This window comes from Azolla caroliniana, unplaced genomic scaffold, assembly GCF_043228905.1.
Source record: "Azolla caroliniana isolate FFs.n. ecotype wild unplaced genomic scaffold, voAzoCaro1.0.p SCAF_8, whole genome shotgun sequence".
Lineage (NCBI taxonomy): Eukaryota > Viridiplantae > Streptophyta > Polypodiopsida > Salviniales > Salviniaceae > Azolla > Azolla caroliniana.
This window is the reverse complement of record NW_028230443.1, coordinates 12,387,982-12,405,157: the sequence shown is the minus strand read 5'-3', so window position 1 is coordinate 12,405,157 and position 17,176 is coordinate 12,387,982. Positions and strand designations below refer to the sequence as shown.

The 17,176-nt window shown below is 43.6% G+C and overlaps 1 protein-coding gene across 5 annotated transcripts; it reads left to right on the top strand.

Moving 5' to 3' along the window:
- Positions 1–4,656: 4,656 nt before the first annotated feature.
- RCA (rubisco activase) lies at positions 4,657–8,185 on the top strand. 5 transcript variants are annotated; one of them, XM_087323281.1, is made up of 7 exons: positions 4,657–4,794; positions 5,126–5,451; positions 5,957–6,062; positions 6,154–6,239; positions 6,532–7,007; positions 7,324–7,605; positions 7,921–8,185. In XM_087323281.1, exons 1-7 carry the CDS (start codon positions 4,750–4,752, stop codon positions 8,046–8,048), a joined length of 1,449 nt encoding a protein of 482 aa, XP_087179407.1. In that variant the 5' UTR covers positions 4,657–4,749; the 3' UTR covers positions 8,049–8,185. The 5 variants fall into 5 exon arrangements, with proteins under 5 accessions (XP_087179407.1, XP_087179411.1, XP_087179408.1 ...); XM_087323285.1 differs by having other exon boundaries at positions 7,324–7,615; XM_087323282.1 differs by having other exon boundaries at positions 7,324–7,615; positions 7,878–8,185.
- The last annotated feature ends 8,991 nt before the right edge of the window (positions 8,186–17,176 follow it).

Genomic DNA, 17,176 nt, shown 5'->3' with positions numbered 1-17,176 from the left:
CCGACCCAATCTTAGCTATCCGGTCGGAGTGATAAGTCAGTTCATGCAGAGACCGACTATCAAGCATCTTCAGTGCGAGCATTGAATATTGTGATATGTGAGTGGCATGAAGGATCGAGGACTACTGTACTGGCACGACATTGTTGAACAACTAGTCGGCTATACTGATGTCGATTGGGCCGGAGATGCCACGGATCGAATATCGACATCCAATTTCATGTTCTCTCTTGGGAGTGCGGTTGTCACCTAGAGTAGCATGAAGCAGCCGACAGTGGCCTTGTCAAGCACCGAAGTTGAGTATAGAGGTGCCACCATCGCAACTTGTGAGGCTATATGTCTCCGGCGGCTGTTGTAGGACTTACGGGTCGAAGTTCCAACTCTGATTCCGCTCTACTGCGACAACATCAATAGCATGCAGCTAGCCAAGAACCCGGTATTCCATGCTCATACCAAGCACATAGAAGTGCATTATCACTTCCTGCGTGAGCGATTCATAAGCGGTGAAGTCAAACTCTGGTATGTTCGAACCGATCGACAAGTGGCCGACATCTTCACCAAGGCACTCGGGTTGGACAAGTTGCAACACTTCTCTAAGATGCTTGGCATCCAACATCTCAACGTGCCGCACTTGAGGGGTAGAGCAGCAGACGAGCCGGAGAAAGAACCCGCCGAAAGGAGGAGAGCCGAAGAAGAAGCTGAATCGATTGAGGAAGCCGAAACATCCGATAGAGCCGGAGTAGGCTGCAAAGGCGGCAAAGTCAAGAAGGATAGAGCCTATCTGAAGAAAAAGGCCAGGACCAAGACATGGTCGGATGTGGTCAAGGGCCTGAAGAAGGATGATTAATCGGAGACAGCCGATTCGGTCAAGTGGTTCGACTCTAACGAACTGAATTACACAAAGGCCAAGCACACGAGAGGGCACCCAAAGCCAATACCGAAAAGAAGAAGCAAACGAACCGAGGGGCCCCAAAGCCACAATAGTGAGGGAGCGGAGATGGGCCTGATGAACAAACAAACCTATCGAAGGGGTCAAGATGCGCCGAACCGAACGGATCAAGCAACATTGAACCGGAGGGGTCATGGAATATGGGACCGGACGGGACGAGGAGCAAGAGCAAGGTGTGAAGATGCCAGGAGGAGCCGGAAGATAGAACTGGCAGAACAGAAGGAATATCAAGTTGAGCTTGAGGGGGAGTGTTGAGAAGCAAGCTTAACATGGGTCGGATCGGATGAAGATTGATCGGCTAGGCCCAAATTGGATCGGTGAGCCGGATCAGAGCAGGTAGGCCGTTAGAGGCATACACTTCTAGTCTAGTAGGCAGTTATGCTTTTGGGAGTTAGTGTCAGTAGTTTAATTATGGCCATTGAAGTACTCGTCGGTACTTCCGACCGTCCTTTAAGGACTTTGTATAAAAGTTCTCTCTAAGCACATTTGTTTGTACAGAGAATGTATTATTTGGAATAGAGTTTTGAGTCTTCTGCTCTCTTTGTCTCTCTCTCTCGCGTACTGTGTTCTTCCATTGTTTCTCTGTGTTTTGTTTAGCTTCTGCACGTTAATCTTTTCAAAACTCTATATGAAGGATCTCCTTCATGTTGAGTAGATTTTTGTGTGGTGAGCAGTGTAGACTATTGATATTCAATGCTTCAAACCAAATGAGTTTGCCATCTCTTTCAAAATATATCAAGCATGTCAATCTATTGTGAAGTACGAGAGATATCTAACTAAAATAGTAGCCAAAATATTTTATTACTCATAGGATTTCACCTCCCCAATTTCTTTCAAACTTTTTCATTATCTTCCATGTCTCTTTCTCACTTTGTGCCACAAACTTTTACAACTTTAGCTTGCTTTAGAATGAAATAAACCCATGTCTTACTACTATAATCGTTCACTATCAATAAAAAGTGTAGAGATCCCACCAAAGTAGGTGTAGACATCTATCTCTTGCCATAGAGGTCAAGGTGTTAAGCTCTATAGGAGTCTCTTCTCGATTATGACTCTCTTGAGGAGTTATTTCATTCTTGCTTGCCCATAATACAAGATTCACATACATCCTTTAAAATCTCAATTTGTTGGCATCTGCATTGGGCTAGCTTGACAAAAATGACAACACCTAGACATTAGAAAACATTTGTGACACTAACATCAGCTTATAAAACCCAACATATAGTGCCACAATTCGAAAAAGTTTCAAGAAAATGAAAAGTAAAATAAGATTTTAAAAGGCCCTTTTTTATGCTTGTTCTTGGACACTCCAACCTTCTCCTCTTTCTCTACATATGATCAAACATCAAGCATGATCATGCCCTTGATCGTGTTATTGTAGATATGTTTATCCCCCCCCCCCCCCCCCCCTCCTCTCGCTCTTTCTCTCTCATTTTCTCTTTCTCTCTCATATAAATTAGATAAAACACATCCAAACATGTAACATATAAACATACACACACACACACACATGTAAAGTTCATACAAACATGTGTATGGATTGTCATGGGATATATATTCCGTCTCACTTTCCGTCATCCATTAAAAAAGCCAATTGATTCACAGTTTGGATCCTAGTCTCATTCATCATCTCCTCTAGATTCCGATGGATTCTTGAGGCACATGTCACTTTTATGTGTATTGAATCCACATCAACATCACTAAATGAGTTGTCCCCACAACCATTGCATCCATTGCAATGTCTTAATATTTTACTTCTTTGATGCAAACAACTTTGCGTCTATTGGGGCATGGACAGTAGGTTATTTGGATACATTGCTTGCATCAGCTCAATATAGAGTCCAAAAACAATGTACAAGTGCTCATAAAAATGTATGTTGAACCTTTTGAACTTGCACATGTAGTTTGCTTCATCAAGCTTCTTCTCTAATATTACTCGTGGTTAGGGCTTTGTTTGGTGTGGAGTTCTACTTAAACCTGCACTTATTGAACTCATTTGCTCTATGGAATGAGAAAATTGAAACATTTTCCCTCGCCTCCATCAAATACCAATCTATTACTTCATCAACAGTATAGCAATGTTGGATTATATGCAAAACAATAAGATGCATAGCTATATACTTGACACAAGGTACAAAGTGGAGAAAACAGAGTTTATTATATAGATAGAGGATTGGAGTGTGATTACAATTTAGAGTTTGACAGAGTGAGAGCTCTAACCCATGTATTCATACATGAGTAGATATAGATATAGAATGGAGTGCATGAAGTGTGAGCTAAACCTAGAGTGAAATCTATGGATTGTTTATATATGTAGTATGTTGTTATACCCGTTCACACATTTGATCTCATGTGTAATGGTAGTTGGTGATTAGTCTCACCTCAAATATTCAATTAATGAGTTGCAAGAAGGTATTATTTTTGTATGATGTTCTCCCACAAATATAGGAATTATTCCTAAAAGCCAATTTTTAGTAATAATACCTATATTTTTTACTTGATAATTGAAGAAAGTGCCATTTTGATATTTTATTAATTAAACCATGCATTGGGCTCACATATTAGTAAATATTCTAATTGACTATAAAAACAATGTGGAATGTAGGGTTGAAAGCTATGGATTGAGCTACTTTCGTCAGCTTTACTCTCGTGCGCATACAAACACACATTATGCATTGAAGTTAGACTTTTCAAAATTTAAGTATGCGGAGCTAAATGTATATTTTTTTGCATATCATCCAATATAATTAACTATACGAATGCGCTAAACATCAAGTTTGTTGCCCAATTTTCTATGTTGGACTTCAATGTTAATATGATTCCCCAAGTTATGAATCGGAATTGTAGCATGAGATGATAATGTTGTGAAGTTAGGGAGTAAAAATGGCCATGGTGTATAGTGGTTGCACCAATGATAGATAGCATTGTTGAGAGCGAGGCAAAGAGGGGAATAATAACTTGACAATATTACATGCAATTTCGTTTAGAAGAGTCTAGAAGGAAGGGGGCGGGGGGCTTTTTGACACGCGGCATGGGAGTGGACCAGTGAGACATATGTGTGGATGAGGAGGGAGGGAACCTTATCTATCTATTATGCACATACAACATACACATAACATATTAATAACAATCAATCGATTATTTTATTAATAAAAATATGTAAATAATAACAACAATAATAAAAAGAAAAGGGAGGAAAATAAAGAGGCGAATGAATGGATAAAAAAAGGAAAAAAAGGAAAACGAAGAAGAAGAATAAGAAGAGAAGGCAAATGGATAAAGAAAAGCGCACAGTTTGGCAGGGGCAGAGAGAGAGAGAGAGAGAGAGAGAGAGAGTGGTTCTGAGCCACATACAGAGTTGTGGAAAAAAGAGCAACCTCAGCCACATACACACACATACCTAAAACAACAAAAGAGGGAAGAGGGAGAGAGGAGAGCAGAAAAACATTCATCCATGATCATCATCATCATCATCTTGAGCAGCGGCAGCAGCACCACCCATTTCATTCCGTAGATTATCTATCTATCTATCTATTGACCCCCACCCTCCCCCCCCCCCAAAAGAAAAACAAAAAACATTAAAAAAAAAAAAGAGAAAAAAAAAAAAAAAAACCGAAAATCAGGGAGCATACACTGCTACTACAAATTAGCTCCATTGCCTCGAACTCCGCTGCAAAGAGAAGCTCATCGTGTGTGCTATCGAGCGAGACAGGCAGGCAGGCAGGCAGTACAGATAGACAGGCAGGCAGAAGAGAGCTCTTCCTTTCCTTTCATCTCTGCTTCCTAACTACTACTTGCTTGCCATGGCGTCCTCTGTTGCTTCCTCTGCTGCTGTGGGATCCGTCCAGGTAGACAGGCAGTCACGCCCACACAAATCAAAAATCTCATCTCATCTCGTCTCTACTCTACGTTCATAGTTCATAGTTCATAGTTCATAGTTCATAGATCGATAAGATAAGATAAGATAAGATATATGCACGCAATCCAATTCATTCTACTTCATATGCATCTATCATTCACAACGATCCATCGTTGACACCAAAATCTAACCTTTGCTTAGCAATCACCCATTTCAAAGATTTTAGTTTGGGTTTTACCTCCAGCTAACACTTAATAAGTAGTCATACAAAAATGCATGCATTTCAGACTGATGGACTGCGCATAATTTCTCATTTTCAGAGTACTCTCCCGCTCAGCTCCAACGGGACCCCATCTTCTCTGCCCGTTCACAAGAACTCAGCATTCTTAGGTTCTTCTTTGAAGAGGAGCAGCGGCCATGGAACATCATCAGTCTCAAAGCCCCTTTGCGTCCGGGCCGCAGCAGACGAGGAACCGAAGAAAAAGGTGGACAAATGGGCGGGTCTAGGGTATGACATCTCCGATGACCAGCAGGACATCACACGGGGGAAGGGCATGGTGGACTCTCTCTTTCAAGGGGCTGTGGGTCTGGGCACCCAGCATGCCGTCATGAGCTCCTATGACTACATTAGCCAAGGCCAAAGATTGTGAGTCCCCCCCCCCCCCCCCCCAACCTTGAATCATTTCATTGAATTTCCAACTTCCATTAAACAATCACACAAAAACTGGTATCTTGGTAAATTATATAATGCATCGCCTGTGATGAATTGAATCCACTGATGTGTGTTAACGAATTACTGTTGTTTGCTTAATCATTAGTCCACACGGTATTTGGGATTGCATCTAGTTTGGAAGAAGCACTCATCTCACTCAGTTCAGCAAATTTGTGCTGTACATAATATGCTTTTTCATAGATGTATGTCAAAAAAAGTTTGTATGTTTTGCCTATTTCCACTAGTCTGACGGATGTATGCCTCTCTCATTATTGATCTCCCTTACACAAATCCATATGAGACCAATTTTTGTGGTATGTGTGCCTTTCAGATTGTCTATCATGCTTTCCTTTGTATCAGATTCTTTCCTGCCTTATTGCGTCTATAATGAATGATCATCTCTCCCTGACTTTCTTTCTTTTTTTTCTCTACCCCGTAGCCTGAACATGGATAACATGAAGGATGGATATTATATTGCCCCCGCTTTCATGGACAAGCTTGTTGTACACATTGCAAAGAACTTCATGGACTTACCCAACATCAAGGTGACCGGCATAACTAGGACCTACAACCTTTTCGATTTATACACACAATCATCTCCTCACATATTAACAGATTTTGTGGTGATTAATGCAGGTTCCATTGATTCTTGGTATCTGGGGTGGCAAAGGACAAGGAAAGTCCTTCCAGTGCGAGCTCGTCTTTTCAAAGCTTGGGATCAAGTAAGATCCTTCCCACAATTTCCCTGACCTCCATAGTACATAGTCTTATAATGTTGAGCTCTCTAGCGAAACATGAGGAGAAGTAGGCTGTCTAAGACTTTTTGCGCTATATCTAAATGAGATTTGTTTTTATGGGATTTGAACTTGTACATACTTGTGATATAAGAAGGGAACTGTTCCCCATTGGCATGCCAGTGGCAAGAGCATCCCTAGGTATATAATAGGAGGAAGGGAGAGGCTTGTCATATAACCAAGTTTTGATTGATTTATTTTGTTTGGCCTTATTGTATAGCCCTATCATGATGAGTGCCGGAGAGCTGGAGAGTGGAAATGCAGGTGAGCCAGCCAAGCTCATCAGGCAAAGATACCGTGAAGCCGCAGACATCATTAGGAAGAAGGGGAAGATGTGCGCGCTCTTCATTAACGATCTCGATGCGGGAGCAGGTCGTATGGGTGGCACTACACAATACACTGTCAACAACCAAATGGTGAATGCTACCCTCATGAACATTGCTGATAACCCCACCAATGTTCAGCTTCCGGGTGTGTACAACAAGGAGGAGATTCCCCGGGTTCCCATCATCGTGACCGGAAATGATTTCTCCACTCTATATGCCCCATTGATTCGTGATGGTCGTATGGAGAAGTTCTATTGGGCCCCCACAAGGGAGGACCGAATTGGTGTGTGCACGGGTATCTTCAGGGCCGACAATGTTTTGAAACCTGATGTAGCCAAGCTCGTCGATGCATTCCCAGGGCAATCCATTGGTATGTAAACCATATGTTAGTTTCATGCACACACACACAGCCTTCATTCCCAGATGATAGCAATAATTGAGGAAGGCCCATAAGCTTTTGTTCAGGCCTTTGCCCATGCACATTTGCTAGATTGCTATGGTGTACAAACAACTTGTTTGTGTCTGTCTACCCATTACTTTCTAGTACTTGCAAATGTGCACATGCACACATGGAGCCTTAGTTTGGATTGAGTAGCAAATAGACCCATTATTAGCATTTGCATGCCATTGCCTCCACAAAGGGTTTACTACTTGTATTATATTTGACACCCATTCTTGTTTCGCAGATTTCTTCGGTGCTTTGAGGGCCCGAGTATACGATGATGAAGTGAGGAAGTGGGTTGGTCAGGTTGGAGTGGAGACCATGGGCAAGTTCCTTGTCAACTCTAAGGAAGGTCCCCCCACATTCGAGAAACCCCTCATGACTCTCGAGAAGCTACTCGAATACGGCAATATGTTGGTACAAGAGCAAGAGAATGTGAAGAGGGTGCAATTAGCCGAGAAGTACCTGAACGAGGCTGCTCTTGGAGAGGCGAATGACGATGCCATCAAGCAGGGCACCTTCTATGGTACCAACTAGTAGCACCCTCTACTAAAGATGTACATACTTGATTCCTAGGATTCAATTATTAATTACACATGCACTCCCACTCCCACTCCTATTTTGACCTTAGCACTAGATAAGAAGGTCATTCCACAAATTTAGATTGTGATGCTGCATTGCATACATAAGAACCCAAAGTGTGGAAGTTGGAGGTGTACAAGTCTCACCATGACATTGTTTTTTTGTGTGGGTGTGGGTGTGGGTGTGGGTGTGTGATGGAAATGTCAGGTAATGCAGCCAACTAATTTTGCCATGGGTGATGCTCTTCTTCTACCTCCAGGTAAAGCTGCTCAGCATGTGAACCTGCCGGTACCAGAAGGCTGCACCGACCCTGTTGCTGACAACTTCGACCCAACTGCGAGGAGCGACGATGGCACGTGTGTCTACAACTTCGAAGATAAGAAGTAGAGATTACGTTCACCAAAAACCCCCCACGCAAACTCTCCCTTTTTTCTTTTTTGTCTCCCTACATATTAGAGTGTCTTGGAGCTGCTTTTCTTTGCATTGTACATTGTAATTTATTAATTACAAACTGTACTCTATTGGTTTCTTGCTTGTTTACATAAGTCTACTATTTTGCACTCTTATCCTTTGCTCTCTGAATGAGTGTTCCAAGGTTGATGTATGTCTTGTTAGAAAATTATGCTTAGGGATTCATAAGCTCAATTGCTAAACAAAAATGGAAATATGTAAAGTAAGAAACCTAAGAAGATTTTAGTGTTCGATTTCAAACACAGGATTCTAATCGTTTTCATCCATCCACATGTATTCACATTGGCAATATCTTTATCATCTAGCCCTCACTTGAATTCCTTTCATAAAGATAGCATATAAATTAGTCTTCTTTACCTCGCATACAAGAGAGTGTCGGCTAAGTTGTAAACAATCCAATTCACCCATGGCCAAAGCCCGCAAGAGTTCAACTGGCAAAAGTGGCACACACCATCTACCAAAATAAATTACATCAAGGGCTACACACATAAAAATGATGACATCAAACCACACCAACCCCGTAGCTCACAACTAAAAATACAACAATATCTATATATATATATATATATATATATACACATTATTTTATCACCCTTCTACCATCTCTAGATGAAGTCACACCTCCATCATGTACAATACAGTCATATGGGTACCACCCGCATTGCACTCATGCTCAATGATGTTCTCATGGCTCATTGGTGACACACTTATTCCTCTTAGTGATGGAAATGCTTCCAAAATTCTCACTTTATCTACACTACCTCCACTTCATCCACTCCCTAATTGTAACAAGTAGTCTCATCCACTCCCCAACTGTAACAAGTAGTTTCATCCACACGAAAGCCTACTTTTCCACCCCTCTTTTAAGCATCCTCCATTATGTCTCACATTGAACATGATTAGCCCTCGTTAATGCACCCCCTAGTGTCACCTCCCTAGACCCACCCGGAAGTGTGCACACAGTAGATTGGGGGATGCTAAATATCTATTGGACATCTTACCTCCGAGGTTATGGCCTACGGGATACAATGAAGATACCTTGTAAGTTTAAGGTTGTGTGTGTGTGTGTGTGTGTGTGTGTATTGAGAGAGAGAGAGAGAGAGATGTTATGGGTATAAAGGTAATATATGCAAAGCTTTATACCCTTCCAAGTGTGAGAGGCACTATAAAGGTGATTTGTACAATTTGTTTGTTTTCCTTAAAAGTTGTTTGCTTAAGCCCCCCCCTCCCCCCCCCCCCCCCCTCTCAATAATTTCTTAAATTATGAGTTATAATCCGTATCATTGTAATTTTCATAACTTGTTCATTGAGTTAAGCGGACTAATGGAAGCTAGACCATGATCATGGTTTACTGTGTCTTCACTCTTCTATGGAGTGTGTGGAAACATGGTAAAATATCATGTTTATGATATAATTTCTTTTCCTATATATGTGATAATGTCATAGAGTGAGATTAGAGTTTGTTCCAGTAGTTACTCTACACAAAAGTAGCTCAAGAGTGATTAATGCTCACTCTCACCCGTCTCACCAACTGAAGGGTAGACAATGGTACTCCCTCGCACACCAACCTAGAGGTCATTCTCTAGAAGAACATATGAGTTAGAGGTAGCTTTTAGTTGGGACACCAAAAACTACTACATTGTATCGAACCACGAATTTCTCTATCAAGAAATCTACATAAGCAACATCGTTGGGTCTTGAATCCTTTTTGTTTCTCACTCTTCTTATCATATCATGAAACCTAACTACAGAATAAGTTATTGTTGTGAGATTCTAAGAACGCGTTGTTAGGTTACTTCTTTGGGGAGATTGTTGGTCCTTCACACATACAATTCCTCAAATTTGTCGATCAACTATGACATCAATTTGTAAGGCTATCGTTTTCTATTTTATAAAATTGTACCTGTTTTTAAGAATAGGTTCTTGCAAAAAGGTATTCAAAGAGTTTTATCTTACAACACCTCAAAAGTGTCAAAACAATTTGGGTTGCATTAGTTATACGAACTACCACTTATCAATGTGATAACAGTTGTTGCTCAACAACTTAAGGGAAGAGCGTATGATTCTTTCAAACTCAAGGAATTATTTTATCATCCTCTTCTTGATCCTCTTTGTGCTCTAAGTTTTAATCAACTATTTTATCAAAACATGAGGAATTATAGACCAAAAACAGGAAAGAGGGATGCCACCCCCTTGCAACAATGTGAGACGGACCCAAACCTCCTCATGTCCCATACCATTGATTGTTGATTTGAATCATACCTTAGGCTCCGCAAGGAATTGCATGCTCTTAGCTAACAAGAGCCATAGCCACACTAATATAGTCTCAACATAAGTCAAGACTCCCCTTGATAAGAAGGTGGCTAGCCTTCTTATATTGGCAGACACCTTAGGCCTTGGTGTATTCACACACTTTGGTACTTCATATAACACGGTCAAGTGATAACACAATTAATAGTGATCTTACATTGTAGAATTGAAATTCATTTCTCGTTCCTTTTGGAATTAACCCACACATACTTATCACAAGATTAGGGAGAACTACAAACAAGCCATCTCATGACTAGTGTAAAAGGTTAGATGTGGAAGCTCTTGAATGACAAGCACAGCTGGCTCAATCGAACACCGCGAGATAGTTAGGTATACATAGAGAGAATGTGTGTGTGTGAGAGAGAGAGAGACCAAGTTGAGTATACAACAAAAACTATATTCAAAATAATAAGATTCTGTACATAATGATGTGCTCACTAAGCACCTTTTATACAAGTCCTCCATAGGACTTGTTGCGAATTAAGCTCAACTTGGTCTAGTGTGTGAACTCACCTTGAGAGTGAATAGACACTCCAACGGTCAAGAGTCGCCATTATGTCACCTTTTTGTATTCTAGCATTTAGTATGAGTCATAGAATCATATTCTATGACACATAACTTATGAGCTTTCACATTCCCCATGCTCCATGAGTCTTGTGGTTAATGAAGAGAGAGGGTGACTATATAAAGCACCCTTATCCCACCTTGTATTCAATCAAGTCTTTCTCCTTTGTTAGTATTTTTACGTTGCGTATTCTCTGTGTCTTACGCCTTGTCTCTTTCACTCTCTCTCTCTCTCATACACACATAACTCACATCTCTTCCGCTTCACAAGAATCATATCCAATTCTTTACACAGTATCAGAGCGATTTGGTAGCTCGGTCTAGCCCATTTGCCTCATCGTGATCGTGTGTTGTGCTCTACACCGACGACCAAGAACCGGCTAATCGCTATCGTAGCTTCGCTACATAGCTCACATTTGAAGAGAGAAGAAGAAGAAGACGAATCGACATAATGAATACTCAAATGGGGAGCGCTCTCCCTACCGAGAAGTTGGATCGAAACAACTTCGCATCTTGGGAGTACAAGATGCACCAATACCTTGTCGGACAAGGCTATTGGAGCTACGTCAAAGGAGAGCACGAAGACCGACCCGTCGAAGCGGCTCCCGGATACGCGACATGGGAGCAAGCCGCAAGCCGCGTGATGTATTGCTCGGCGACATGTGTTCACGATCACATGCTCGGCTACATTCGTGAAGCCAAGACGCCGAAGGAGGCATGGGAAAATCTACGAAAGATTTTCGCGGCGAACACAACCGCAAGAAGGCTTCAACTCCGCAAAGAGTTGAACAACATTCAACAAAGGTACATGTCCATCACGACATACACCTTGAAGATCAAGGAGCTTTGCGACTCGCTCGGCTCGATAAGCGTAAGTATAGATGATGATGAGATGGTGCAAATATGCCTCGGTGGCCTCGCACCACGGTTCGGCACGATGCGAACCGCCGTTCTAGCAAGGGAGAAATCTCCCTCCTTCGAGCTCCAATCAATGCTATTGGTCGAAGAAAACCACATGTGTACAAGGAGCAATGAGTCGGAAGGCCACATGCTCTACACGCACTCGAACGGAGGAAGAGGACGCGGACGAACGAGAGGCCGATTCGGCCAAGGACAAGGCGGACGAGGTCCGACCTACGACAACAACTCCCAATTTCGGCCGCAAAACAGAAGCCAATGAGGAACCTTCGCAAGAAGGGGGAGCTTCCACTCCTGCCCGAGCCGTCAAAATGCAACCGAATGCGGATATCGTGGAAAGCTCGGCCACCATGAAGAAGAGTGCCGAAAGAAGATGCGCGAAACGGCTTCCACAAGCCGACAACTCACGAATTACGTGCACAATTCCGACTACGAAGAGTATAGCGGAATGTACGGGCACACAACTCCGACCGTGGCGGAATGTTCATGATGAAACATAGAGCAAACTCTATGTCGGCCTCTACCTCAACTAGTGCCTCCAGTCCGGAAGACGTATGGTTCGTCGATTCCGGTGCCTCGAACCATATGACATCGCATCAAGAATGGTTCCGAGAACTTCGAGAGCTGGACCAACCCGGCTATGTTGAAACCAGAGACGATACTACGCACCCAAATCGGCACATCGGCAATGTTCCGTTCGGAAAAGAAGGTAAGCAAAATTACATTAAAAATGTCTTGCATGTACCGACCATTACGAAGAATTTGGTCTCCGTCGGCCAAATTGTAGAGCAAGGGATGCAAGTTCGATTTAATCAAGGCGGTTGCTTCATCGAAAAAGAGGGCCGACTCATCACACGCGGACGAAGAGAGGGCCGAATGTTCATTCTCGACTCACACGAGATGAAATCGGCCATGTTCGCAAAGGGCATGAAAGCCGACTCCGACATAGAGTTGTGGCACAAGCGAATCGGCCACAAAAATCTCAACAAACTCAAAGCAATGAAATCGAAAGGAGTCGTCATCGGACTCCCGACATTCAAAGAGAAGGAGATTGAAGGTGTATGCGAAGCGTGCCAATTCGGCAAGCAACACCGACACCCATTCCCGAAAGAGCAGAACATGAGCAAAGGTCTACTCGACGTAGTCCATTCCGGCGTATGGGGACCGGCGCAGACGGCTACATTCGGCGGATGCCAATATTACGTGCTCTTCATCGACAACTTCTCCAGGCACACTTGGATCTACCCGATGAGGCAAAAGAGCGAACTGTTCAGACACTTCCAAACATTCAAGAATGAAATCGAGAAAGCCACGGGCCAACATGTACGTTGTCTTCGATTGGATGGCGGCAAGGAGTACTTCTCGGATGATTTCGCGGCGTATCTTTGAAAGGAAGGAATTCGGCGAGAATTCACTTGCCGACACACTCCGCAACAAAACGAAGTGGCCGAGCGCAAAAATCGGCACATCCTCGAAGTAGCGCGGGCCATGATGAACGAGAAGCATATGCCCAAGTCATATTGGGCCAAAGCTGCAAATACGACCGTCTACCTAATGAACCGATGCACAACATTCGGTGCATGAGGTTACTTTGCACGAAAAATACTTCGGAAAGAAGCCAGATCGCGCGACCGGAAAATGCTTCCGCAAATTCGTCCACTATCGGACCAACTCCGGAGTTCCGGATCGTGACCTTGTTTACCGGTTGCAAATCTTGAATAAATCGGAGTGACCCATACTTCTTCGGAACCGTAAACCATTGATTTGAGTACGGAGCATTTGATGGCTCTAGAATCCCCATCGCCACCTTCTCCTTGAGCAAGTCGATGATTTTCGGAATATGCGCCCATGGCACCGGAATCGGCTTCAGGTTCCACGGCACATGGTCAATCGTGAAGATCACCATCGGCTCCACTATCTTCGGGTCAGCGCATCCTATTTCTTTCGATGTAAATGCAAATGCTCTCCCATGTCGCTCTAGCATCCCACGGAATCGTTCTTCTTCATTCTTTAATAGGAACCCACCTCCACCGATCCGAAGTTTCTTTCGGGTCTCATCCATGAAGGCATGTCCAATATCCATGGATTTCCGAAGTGTCGAATCCCCTGAGACTTCTTTCCTCTTTTGTTTGCTATCTGCAGGTAACGGTCCCGCGACCGGTTTCACTTTCTTCTCCGTGGTCTTGTATTTCGTACTTACCATTGTTTCTTCTTTGTGGAGCGCATCTGGCCCCATTTTCACAATGATCTCGTACATCTCAACCGACTCCACCAGAATTACCCGGTTTCCCTGGCTTGTATCTTCCGTGAGCTCTTCAAGCCGTTGTAGTGTGCTCCCATAGAACACTTCTTCGACTATTCCCACGATTTCTTCGTCTTCTTTTATTATTGATGCCAACCGTAACTTATCCTCCACTTTTCGGTATTCTTTCTTCATTCCTCCGGTTACAGTCGTGTACGCGGATGCCCCATCCAGACCGATTCGTACTTGTTTTGCTCCGAGAGTCTTCTTCCTGTGTGGGGTATCAGGGCTTCTCGGACTATCACTTCCCCACTCCGCAACAGTCCGATCTAAAAATCCATCTTCGTTTGGGACAAGAGCTCCCTCTTGTTCCTTTCATGATTTGCCGGCACCGTTAGGAATTGGACGGATTTCCCTCCGTTTTGGCTCCGAATTCACGTAAAAGCCGCACCACTATCGACCACCTTCATCTCCATCCGTGATGCCGTGATAAAGGGTTACCCGATGATCACGGAGTGTGAGATCTCATCTTGCAAGAATAAATTTTGGTCTATCTCCACATCCCCGATCTTCACCATCACATCCGGACAAGCTGCAAATAGTTCTTCCATTGCTTTAGTGGCTGCCCGGATCTTCCACCCATGATTCGTGTTAATAGGCCACTTACCCTTCCGGTAGAATTCCTTGGACATCAAGTTGATCTCCGATCTGTGATCAATCAATGCTAGCACGTGTTCTTTGATGTTACCGATTCGGACCGGAGTCTCCGTAGTTGCGCATGCCCAGTGTGGCTTTTGTGTAGTGAGAATTCGGTATTTCGTCCTCCAATTCAGTGTCATTCATTAGAACGGTATTTGCATTCACCCTTGGAGCGTTCTCCTCCGTACTTTGCCTTTTTCTCTTCACGAGATCCACAAGAAGATCGTGGAACTCCTTCTTCGCTATTCCGAGTAATTCTCGAAGCGAAAAATCTACCCGGCTATCGAGGATTCTCTCCTCGAACACCTTTTTCAAGTCCATTTGTTGTTCGATGTCCGAGGCGAGCTTGAATGCCGGAATCATCTTTTCTTTTCCCTTACCTCAGGAGTTCCAGCTTTCCGGTGTCTTCGATGGACCGACCGCCTCATCCGTCTGCCGTCGCTTCTCATCTACATACACTTCATGCAATTGGCATAAAGCAAACACGCTATTCTTATCGACGGGTCACTCCCATCCCGTAACTTCCCGGATGCCTTCCGCGGTGCTTCGGATCTCGTTAGAGTCGGTTTTCTCAGTGTTTTCTAGCACTTCCGGCAAAAAAGACACGTATTCCCGCGGTTGTCGCGTAATTGCTCTTCGCCGCTATTTCCTCCTCCAGGACCTTCTTCATGCCACCTTTTCGGAAGTTCGGTTGAAGCGGCTTCCGAGAGTCCATCGAATGAATCCGATTTCCCTCGTAGTAGATAAGATCCTGTCGTAGCGCTTCCTTGTGCTCGTTGCAATCCCTCCGATCATGTTCGGTGCTATCGCACCATATGCATCGACGGTCCATATACTTCGAACTTGTGGGACGGTCATCCAACTTCTTCACCATCGCGATTTTCAGATTCTCCATCTCCTTCAGCACCTGCTCCACCGTAGTTGCGTCGATTCCCTTCTCAGTCATACCTTCCCGAGCCCGCGGTTGATGGTCTTCCGATCCGGATCTTGGTTTTGGAATCGGTTCCAAAACCCTCTTTTCTTCGTTGGCAAGCCATTGCCCCCTCTTTGTGTATCGCGCGACGATATCCCGCACGCTTTCCCATGTTTCGGTGAGGCCACTCTCGGTAGTCGTGTCCTCTAGAAGCACTCCAAGATCCTTCCGGTCCCGAACGTCTACGGCTCGTAAGAACATGATAACTTTGTCCGGTGCAAGGATAGCTTGACCTCTCGCAGACAACCTCCCGAACCGACTTTCGAATGCTGAGAACACATCGAGGACCTTCATCCCCTTGTCCGGCGTTTCTACCCAATCCTCAAATCCTCTCCGCGTTGCCTTGGAGGAGTCCTCGATAGCGAACGTGGTCTTTAGCGCCTCTTCAAACGCTTCCCACGTCGGATTTTGTTGTCGTAGCCCGTGGATACTTGCTTGAAGCCCGTCGGTAGCCACCCGGTTGAAGGATGCCACTTGCAGTCCTTCCGAAATCCCGCACCGTAGCATTTCCGCCTTGTAGTCCCGAAGATAGCGTGATACGTCCTTTCCGTTGAATTGCCCGATCTGTTGCACGAGCCGCTCTACTGCCGCTGCTATCTCCGACATCGCACGTTATTCCTGAAGCATCCGCTCGAACATCATCATCATGTTGTTAGCCTCCGGTTGATTTTCCATCTCCTTGCCACCCGTGTTCACGTCGGGTTCACCACTTGTGTCGTGCCTTTCGGCTCCGGATCGTTGCGTGAATTGGGTGGGAACCATTGGGGTTTTGGACTAGGAGGAAAGAAAATTCTAAGGCAATTAAGAATGTGAAATATATTGTGAGAAAGAAAGATATGAAAAACTCGTGAATCCCACGAGTATAGTGTATTAGTGAGTACTCAAATTAAGAGAGAATAATAGTTAGCAAATTCGTGGATCCCACGATTATCTTATATTAATCAACCCTTGTAAAATAATCAACAACCTCTATACATCTTTCTCTCTTCCTTATATAGTGTTGGAAGAGTCTAAGTTTATCACATGCAAGCATCATGCTTTTCCTATCTTTAATTTTCATGCACACTACATGTGCATGATTAGCTTGCTATCTCATCCTTTCTTTTAACTCGAGTGTCTATGCATGAATAACTTTTTGTACCATGCATGTCTAGAAATTTTACGTGGGATAAAGTTTAGTATAACTTTAAAATTCATAATACGCTAGTATAATGATAAGGCTTAACATTATTAACATGGAGGTGCAAGGTTCGAATCTTGCCCTATGCATGTAATATATAATTTTATACTTTCTTCTATTTACAAATATGTCTCTTCATCTGGTGAGAGACTCTCACC